Consider the following 10053-nt stretch of genomic DNA (forward strand, 5'->3'; position numbering starts at 1 on the left):
ACCACCACTCTGGGATCAAACTTTGCTGGGATCAAACCTGGCTCTTCGGGGTCCCATCTCTCTAGAGCCAGACTATGCAGTAACACCTGCCAAATACACCTGTTCTGATAAAACCAGCCAGCAAGTTCCTAGGCCCTGTCCATTTCCCACAATCACTCACATTTCCTAGGTGGGTGTCCAACAGCTGGATCAGCATTAGGCCAGCACAGGACATCACTGCTGGTCAACAATGTCCTCATGAACGCAGCTTTTCAAAGGGATCACATCAGGTATCAAAGGATCACAGCATTAGGAAAGTTGAGAACCACTGAGTTAGAGACCACACACTTCTCTGTCTGCACCCTAGGCCCTGCAAACCACCCCCACCCCTATGTGATCTAATCCATTCTCTATTTCAGATGGGGTCTTGGAGTCTCAAGCACTGACACACACATGGTGGGGTAGGTCTTTATTTGTGGGGTCCCAGCAGGCCCAGTCCCCTCCAACAGTAAGTCAGAGCGTGCCCTGGCCCTTTCCTCATGACCCTACTCCACAGGGCTATAGTGACACACTTCAGAAGGGAAGGAAAAATAAAAACATAACCCTAAGGAGTGGATTGTCTGCATAGAAACCTCATTTAGTTTAAACTAGAAACGGGAGCTGCAGTGGCTTCCTTCTTCCAGGTGGGCTTTCTGTAACGTAAGGCTGAATTCACTCGGCTTGGGATGGGATGTCAGGCTGGGCAGGCTCAGGTTGGGACAGGATGGGACACAGGAGTAAAGGTAGACGCTGGGTTGGGGTCAGGCGCCCCGGCACCTCCCCTCCCCCGCCTTCCCAGCACTCAGGTGGCGTTCCTCTGTCGTACATTCTTGTCCTTGTCGTTCATGTGAGTTCCACTGCCCTTCCTGGGGATACAGAAAAGGGCTTATCACTCCTGACAGGTACAGGGCTGGTCTTGACCACTCGAAATCTGGCCATCTTCTTCAACAGTAGATACCCAACTTCCCTGAACCCACTGAGGCCCATGAAAGATGGACACACACAGAGTCTTGGAGCCTCCCCCCATTTCCCCAGAGCTCAAGGCAGCTGGACTTACAGTGGAGCAGCACCAGGATCATCGTCTGCAACCAGGAGCAGCAACATGAAGGAGAAAGGACATGTGTCAGAGCCTTGTGTGAACCTTGCCGCACAATGCCACCCCCGTGGTGCTTCATAGGTGTCATGCACTGGGTGACCAACACAGTGAGGCCAACACACCCCAAACCCTCCAGCTGCAGTCTACAGCTGCGCACCCACAGCCCCAAGCCCTCGTGGCTGCCTGAGCTACAAGGGGAAGCACTACAGAGGACAGCAGCTTGTGGCAAGTGAGGGAGGAAAGCCATCTTCTCGAGGCTTACCTTCTTTCCTCCCTCCTCCAGGTTGAAACCACCCACCCACTCAGACCCAGGGCTGCTCACCGTCCAGGGTCTGGTCTGGCTTCCGCCTCTTCTCATAGATAAAGATGATGGTAACCAATACCAGGACCTCAGCCACAATGCCCAGGAAAGGCCAGAGGGCTGCCAGGCGGCTGCGTACACGCAGTGAGATGGTCTCCTGAACACTGCCTTGGGAGTTGGTGGCGTTGCACATGTAGGTTCCAGGGTCAATATTTATGTCCAGGTTGCTGATGGTCAGCTCTGTCCTCTCAGGTGTAGATACCACGACATACTTGCTATTGGCTTCAGTGCCATTGGTGATACGCTGGGGAGAGGGGTTTGTCATGTCCTGCCAGAGCCTCTCCTTCACTGTCCCAGAAGCCCCAAACATTCCCTGCCACCTCATATCCCCTCACAGTCCTCTACACTCAAGCCCCACTCCCTCACTATTCCTGGAACCCTGTGCCCTTTCTGCTGCCCTCCCTGTGTCCCGAGTCCCATGTTTCCACTGCAGCCCCCACTGTTCCATTGCCCTGGCCCTTGGTACCACCCAAGCTCCATGTCCTTAGGCCTTACCTGGTCCCCAGTGTCAGAGGCCTTAAACCAGAGCCACTCATCAATGGGGGGATGAGACGCCTCAGACTTGCAGACCAGTTTCACAAACTCTCCCTCACTGGAATGCTCTGATTTCTTTCCAACCTTGATTCTGGGAGGCCCTGAGGACGAGAAACCGGATGCCCAAGCACATAGGCCACTCTCAGCCCCAACACCAGCCTTCACCAAAGCCACCTCCTGCCCCCACCCCAGATTACCCTCGACATTGATGTCGGCTCTGCCCAAAGGCTCGGGAAGGAAGATGCAGGAATATTCCCCAGAGCGGTCATCTGCGTCCACGCTGCAGGGGACAGAGTGGAGAGATGAGGAATTCACAAGGCATGGGTGGCGGCCACCTCCCCACCCAGGCTCTCCCCCTATACAGGGAGGCCAAGCAGCCAATCCAGAAATGGGAGGATCGTAGCAGCTACATGTCAGGATAGAGGCGCTCCAGACAAGAGTCCCAAGTTCCCCATAGGCTGTACTTTGTGAGACAGCATCATGACAAGGTCCTCCAAGCACCAGACTCACATGTAGTGCGTCTGCAGGTCGGGCAGTGTGTCCTCCTGCAGTACCTTGCCACCTCTCATCCAGCGGTGGCCAACGATGTCAATGCCACTGCTGTTCAAAGAGCAGGTAAGCTGTGTCTTGGAGTTGACTTCCTGGACAGAGGTTAGGATGGTGCCCGCTGAGGCCACAGGGAGAAAAGAGTCAGCTTAGCCCAACAGTCTGGCCCACACCCAAGATGAGGTCTGCTTTTGGAATCACAGTGGCTGACAGTCTACAGTCCCAGTCTTCTAAGGCAAGAGACGCAGCTGCCCAAGCCCCGTCTGCTGCTCCCATAGCTATGTGATTCAGGGGCACCATTCCCCACATAGCAAAATTACATGAATGTCTCACAGAACTTCACTGATATCTGACCATCACTCAGAACTGGAACTGAAACCCTCAGAAGGCTTTGGGGAGGCTGGCTGAAATTTTCAGATTTGCAGTAGACAGTCAGAGCGACACTTGGGCAGCAGACCCCACCCCTACCAGACAAACACACAGGAGAGGCTGTGAGCTAGGAGAGCGGGTGCACAGAGCAGAACAAGATGGAAGGTCAGGAAAAAAGAACAAAACAGCAGACCAAAGGCCGGGGTTCAAGCTGAGGAACCACCTGGAAGAGGGCAGGGCCAGCCTGCACCCAACAAGATGACAATGAGTGTCCAGCCCACCCATGTCCCCAGGTAAGCCTCAATCGATAGTAGGGCACAGCAGCATCTGGTTCTACAAAATGGGAGCCAGGGTTGGGTGGCACAAGAGGTAAACAGACAGGTGCCCTGGCCACTCACGTTCAAGAACCACCACGCTCGCCTGGGCACGGACCCACTTGACCCTGGGTGGCCGGGTCAGGTGGTTGCGGTCAGGGTCACTGCTGGCCCGGCACTCATAGGTGCCTGTGTCCTCTGCGGTGAGCCCATCAACAGACAGCGTGCTGGCTGCATGCTGGTGGTAGGTGGTATGGATGTGAACGCGGTCCAGACGGGCGCCATCCCAGAGCTGGGAGCAGCTGCTGTTTGGATCATTCCCTTCAAACCACCACTGGATCTCAGGCATGGGGCTGCCCACAGCCTCACAGTGCAGGACCACGATGCCCCCCGCCCACCGCTCCTGGGACAGTGGCGCCTCCAGGAAGCCAGCTATGGGAAAGGGTTAGCACCCGTTATTACAGCCACCAGGGCCTGCCACAGGAGCCAACACAACAAACCCCATTTCTTTTCTGCTTGCAGGGAGAAGTATGAAATTAGGTAGAAAACAAAACAAAGGGCTGGGTAAGAGTGTTGACTACCAAGTCAGTTCAACCCCAAGACCCAGGTGGTGAAAGACCCATGCGCAACTAATGTGTACATGTACGCACGCACACATTAGCACACACACACACACACACACACACACACACACACACGCACGCACACGCACACACACGAGGGCTGGAGAAACGGTTTCAGTGGTTAAGAGCACTGACTGCTCTTCCAGAGGTCCTGAGTTCAATTCCCAACAGCAACATGGTGGCTTACAACCATCTGTAGTGGGATCTGATGCCCTCTTCTGGTGTGTCTGAAGACAGCTACAGTGTACTCACACACATAAATTAAATAAGTCTTTACAGCATCACATAGAGACCTGGGACACTCAGACCTGTATGCTAGCCCCAAACACATGTCCCAGGGGAAGGTAGGTCTTTGAATGCTTACACAGGTGTGGTTGTTGTCTGAAGGTACAAGCATAAAAGTTTAGGGCCCCGGGCCCTGTACTGGGGCTGGGGGCCAAGATAAGCACCTGCCCCAAAGCTCTAGGACCAAGAGTGACACCTACCACCGAGGTGGCCCCAAGACCCCTGAGGTAAGAAAGACACAGCAGCTTTGGCAGAGGATGGTTTCCTGGTAACCTACATTCCAGAGCTGAGGTCTTCCAGACTGCCCAACCTGCAGCTCCCAGCAAGTGGGTATGCTGAGTCAGGAGGCCACAGCCGCACCCTTTCCTTGTCTACTGCTCCAGATGTCTGTACCAACACCACTTCATCTAGGGCTGTCTGTCAGGAAAAACAGGTGCCCCAAAGACCCCAGCTTTAGCTGGGTTTCTGAAGAGACACTGTACTATGACTGTCATCTGTCTGGGACATGGCTGCTATGTTCCAAGGACCACAGCCTAATGGCCACATGCCAGGATGTCAGGACCAACTTGGTGACCCATGATCTAGTCTCAGAAATGCAGGGTGCCTTGTGGCACTCCCTGGCATCTGTTGCCGACCTTCCCACACACTGCCTAGCTAGCACTGTTTAGGGGTGACCATTAACTGTGATCCCAACCTCAAGAACCTCCAACAGGGTCTTCAAGAAGTCAAGCTGGGGACTGGAGAGATGGCTCAGTGGTTAAGGGCACTACTGCTCTTCCAGAGGTCTTGAATTCAATTCCCAGCAACCACATGGTGGCTCACAACCATCTGTAATGGGATCTGATGCCCTCTTCTGGTGTGTCTGAAGACAGCTACAGTGCATTAACATACATAAAATAAATCTAAAAAAAAAAAGAAAGAAAGAAAGAAAGAAAGAAAAAGAGAGAGTCAAGCTGAGAGTCTGGCCACGTGACTGGTAGCCCACAGCCTCCAGCCTCTAAAAACAGCATCCTCTTTCCTGACTACTTGAAGCAGGGTGAGAGCAGGACCAGCCTGAGGCACTGGGTAAACAAGCCAGCACCACAGGGTGCTGCAGGGAGGGGGCGTTGTTCTGGAGGGCAGCCAACACCCAGTCTTCTGTTATCTAGTGTAGACCAGGCTGTTGGCTGGTTACCTCTCCCACCATGTCATTCAGACACCTGAGGAATTAGGATTAAATCAGATCTGGGTAACCACCGGGGTGACACCCTGAAGTGGGCATGGCCAGGGAGTCCAACCTGGTCACTCAGAGAAAGCATGTGAAACTGGGGTGTGGAGTGCTTAGACCAGTGTGTAAGAGACCCTAGTATCAAATTCCAGCCTCGTGAAAGCAGGAACCCTTAAGTGCCCATGCCACAGGGCTGCCCTCTGAGCACAGAGAGCCCTTTCCCCCCACTGCACAGTGCAAAAATGACACACTACAAGTTGACCTGGACCCTGCCCAGGCTGTAGGCTGTGAGTCTGCCCAGGAAGGTCTAGGACCTGCTTGTAAGCTACTCTCTGTGCTTGGCTCCCGGGCATTGCAAAGGTCTGCTTAACCCCAGGCAGAATGCCACTGGGCCTATGCCCAGCCAGGCTCCCCACCCAGGACAGAATAAACCAGCTGCAACCATCTTGTCAGGGGACAGCCATCTGCACCCAAGAGCCAGCCTCACGGGAGCACCTCAAAATGTTTTGATGGTGAGGAAGAGGGCCTGGAAAAAGTGGGTCAGGATTAACCCTGGGCACTGCTGGCAGGCACAACCTCTCTGTACCTCCTGCTGATGGGGACAGCAGTCGTGCCCACTGCTCCAGTGGAGCTCTGGTTATGCTTAGTTGTCTGGAGTAAGGAGGAGAGCAGCCCACGTGCTCCAGACCTACCATACTGCCTTTCCATATTCAACCTTGCCATGACCTTCAATACCTACCTTCCCCACCTGGGCCTGCTGCTCTTTTGAGCCTCAATCTGGTAAGGACCGAAGGCCAGAATGGGCCAAACTCCAGGGTGGCAGCAAGCCCAGTGTGACAGGCCCTGGCCACCGGAAATCCCATCAAGAATGATAATCCACTAAATCCCTGGGCCTGTGGTCCAGGGCCACAGGCACTCACTCCCTGGAAGTCCCTGACTTCCTAGTCAGATGAGCACAGTACCAGCCTGAAGCTCTGGCTCCAGGCCAGAGGGGACCTCCATCTCCTTCCTTTCCTAGGGGCAAGCACACATGTCCATTGCCAGGGCTGACTGGTACAGGTCTTGTGGACTATGGAGAGCCTGCAAGCTCACCCCAAGGAGGGCAGGGATAGCTGAGGACATCTGATTGGGATTCCTCCAAACCTAGGGATGGGAACTGCCACTCAGGAACTCATCCAACCTCCACATGTGACTCCAGGGCAATTCTCCTCACCCGCAGTCCTCCAAGTCTAGGATACATCATCCCCAGGCAGCTCTGTACCCTAAGAAGCCATAAAGTCACCTCTCATGCCCTTTCCAACCCACATCCTCCAAGATCTGAAGACATTACTTACAGGTAATGCTATCCCTACCAACCCAATCTTTTAGATTCCCCAAATAGTGCTGTGTTCCTCCACTAAGTACAAACAGCAAAGCTTCCTCCACCCCAAGACCTCGCAAGGTTGTCTCCCAATCCTTTCTCCATCACCCTTCACATCACCAAATGTCAAGGATCTTCCCCAAACACTTCTGTATCCCACTTTTAAATCACTTTCCTGCACAGTGCCCCAAGTATGGACACACTGAAATGGTAGCTCCTCCCACTCTACTGCCCCAGTTGCCCCACACCTTGGAGAAAGCCCCTTCAGGAGCACAGGTGGCAATACTAAAGTGGCAGATCTCTCTAACTCCATGCCCTCCTAAATTAGGGACTGTGACTCCCACCCTGTTCCCTGAGTGGGGACACCAAGACTGCATACGCCCAGGTCTTCCAAATTTGGGATCTCCCCAAGGTGGCAGTTTCCTCAGCCCCCAGATCTCTCCAAACTTGGAGGAAGCCACCTGCAACACTGCTATATCCCCCACCCCAGGTCCCACAAACCTCTCCTCGATGTCCTGCAATTCCCTCCTGCTCATGATTCTTTTCCGGCCCTGCCTCTCAGGTGGGGAACTATCAACATGGTGGCTCCTTTTATCCTCACGCTCCCAGGCCCCAACACCTGGAGGAGGTCACTCTCCAGGGTTAAGTCCCAGCCCTGTTACTCAGGTGGAGACACCGGGATGGTCAAGTCAAGAGCTCTACAACCCTGGGCGGCCCCACTCACCCTTGCAGATGTTGCCCCAGAGCGTTCCTGTCTTCCAGCCTCAGGGTCACCGCCTCCCACACCTTCCCTAACTACCCCAAACCTAGGCCAATTATAGTCATTGTTGTACCCCCAAACCTCCCGGGTCACCTCCCAGCCTTATTCCGGGATTTGAGACAGTTAAGGCAGCGGCTCCCTTCATCTCCAGGTGCCCAAAATCTGGAGTTATTTCCACTCACTTCTGTACTCCAAATCCTCTAGATTACCTTCCAGCCCAAATCCAGGAGGGGACTAACGCAAGGTGGCGGCTCCTTTCACCCCCGGTTCACACAACCTTAGGATATCTCCCCCCGAGTCCTAGACTTTGATTTGTCTCTCCAGGGCCTCATCTCTAAGATCACCCCCCTCCACCTCGTCGCTCAGTCGAGATCTGGGGTCAACTCGAGGGTCACCCACAGGCACTGTTACTCCTCCACAAATCTCCAGCCCCCAGCCCGAGTAGAGAACCAAACCTGTGGTTTCCTACACCACCAAGTCCCCGAAATCTGCGGCTCACCTTAGGCCTGTGTCCCCAGCCCGGTCCCAGAACCCCGCTCTTACCCGCCGCGCAGGCGCCTTGGCCGCTCAAGAGCGTGAAGCTCAGGGCCAGGAGCAGCGCCGCCGCCATGTCGCCTCGTCCAAGAGCTGCCCTACTGCGGCTCTATAAGAAGGGCGGGGCGCGCGCACGCAGACACGCACGTACGCACGCAGCGTCGCGGGGCGGGGCTCCAGGAGCACCCCGCGTAGGCACGTACCCAGTGTCTGCAGCTCAGGCTCACGCTACAGAAGCGGAGCGGGTGGAGGAGCGTTGGCACGTGACCCGTACAGACCACACCCTCAAAGGGGTGGGGCCTGGGCTGCCCTGTGCTCGCGCGCGCTCTTGCTTCATTTGCCCTTTCTCCCTCTCCCTCCCTCTCTCCTTCTCTCCACTCCTTCCCCTCCTTCCCTCCCCCTCTCCCTCCTCTCTCTCTCCCTCCTCTCTCTCCCCCACTCCTCTCTCTTTCTCTCCACTTTCCCGTCCCCCCACACGCCTGTCTCTTTTTGAGACAGGGTTTCTTTGTGTAGCCCTGGCTGTCTTGAAACTTAAACTCTGTAGACCAGGCTGGTCTCGAACTCAAAGATTCACTTGCTTCTGCCTCCAGAGTGCTGGGATAAATGCTCCCTACAATGCTCAGCTCTCCTTTGCCTTAAAAAGCAAAACAAAACTTTTACTTGAGCCGGTTGGTGGTGGCACATGCCTTTTATATCCCACACTCGGGAGACAGGCAGGTGGACTTTGTTCCAGGCCAGCCTGTTCTATAGAGTGTGTACCAGGAAAGTCAGTTACACAGAGAAACCCTGTCTCCAAAAGCCAAAACTAGGGCCCCAGTGGTTAAGAGCACTGACTGCCCCTGAGTTCAATTCCCAGCAACCACATGGTGGCTCACAACCATCTGCAATGGGATCCAATGCCCTCTTCTGGTGTGTCTGAAGCTACAGTGTACTCATATATATATATAATAAATGTTTAAAAGAAAAACAAATCAAGCCAAACAAAACCAAATTATATTTGAGAGTCTTGTGGTAGCTCAGGCTTCTAACCCCAGCACTCAGGAGGGAAAGGCAGGCAGATAGATATCTGAGTTTTGAGGCCAGCTTGGTCTACATAGCCAGTAGTTAGTGCTAGGCTAGCCTGGACTAAGTAGTAAGGCCCTATCTCAAAAAAGTACTTTTTTCATTTGTATATGTGTAAGTATGTCTCTCCGTGTGTGTACTGCATGAATGCAGGTGCCACGGACACCAGAGGTGGGCACATCATGATCCCCTGGAGTTGGTATTATGGGTGTGATGTGGGTGCTGAGAATGGAAATGTCCTCTGGCGAAGCAGCAAGCACTCTTAAGAACTGAACCATCTCCCCATACGCAGTTTGCCTTTTTTAAATTTAAATTTTTATTTTTTCCTTTTTGTTGTTGCTTTAACCTTATTTTGTGGCATGGACATTTTATCACAATTTTGGGGTTTTGTTTGCTTGAGAAAGGTGCTCATTGTGTAGACTTGGCTGGCTTGGAGTTTATTTTGTAGACCGGGCTAGCCTCTGGCTCCTTTGCTGAAATTAAAGACCTTAATCTCAATGTTTGGGAGGCAGAGGCAGGCAGATCTCTTAGTTCGAGGCCAGCCTATCGAGTTCCAGGACAGCCAGGGGTACACGGAAAAACCTTAATCTCGAATATCCAAATAAATAAAAATAAAAGTGGGAGGTGGGAGCAAGCAGGGGTTTGGCAGCAGCTTCAGGGGTCAGCAGCTCCTTTGAAGGGGCGCATGCTGTACCAGGGACTTCAGGAATGTCTCACAAAACACAGCCATGGGCAGGAGTGAGGTAAATCCAGGAGCCGGACAAAGCCTGGTGTCAGAGGGGCCAGGACTTGGTAGTAAGTTACTGTGAGCCTGATGACCCACTTACACAGCAGCAGCTGCCTCTCAGGCTACGGGCCTCAGATCTAAGTACCCAGAGTCCTAAAGCCTCCAAGGGAGAGGCCTTTCCAAGCTACGTGCAGAAGGAGGGTTAGGGAAGAGGAGCTGCCAGCTGGCATCAAAGGCCCGAAGGGTCAAAACAAACA

The 10053-nt window shown here is 53.7% G+C and overlaps 1 protein-coding gene across 2 annotated transcripts; it reads right to left on the reverse strand.

The window, feature by feature from the left end:
• Positions 1 to 433: 433 nt before the first annotated feature.
• On the reverse strand, positions 434 to 8129 carry BSG (basigin (Ok blood group); the record flags this gene model as incomplete). Of its 2 annotated transcripts, XM_080935025.1 has the most annotated exons (8): positions 434 to 884; positions 1076 to 1100; positions 1437 to 1719; positions 1971 to 2110; positions 2207 to 2289; positions 2520 to 2676; positions 3323 to 3670; positions 8017 to 8083. In XM_080935025.1, 8 exons carry the CDS (start codon positions 8081 to 8083, stop codon positions 821 to 823), a joined length of 1167 nt encoding a protein of 388 aa, XP_080791151.1. In that variant the 3' UTR covers positions 434 to 820. The 2 variants fall into 2 exon arrangements, with proteins under 2 accessions (XP_080791151.1, XP_080791150.1); XM_080935024.1 differs by lacking the exon at positions 3323 to 3670 and having other exon boundaries at positions 8017 to 8129.
• Positions 8130 to 10053: the final 1924 nt, after the last annotated feature.

The sequence above is a fragment of the Micromys minutus genome, assembly GCF_963924665.1.
Source record: "Micromys minutus genome assembly, chromosome: 22".
In the NCBI taxonomy this organism is placed as follows: Eukaryota; Metazoa; Chordata; class Mammalia; order Rodentia; family Muridae; genus Micromys; species Micromys minutus.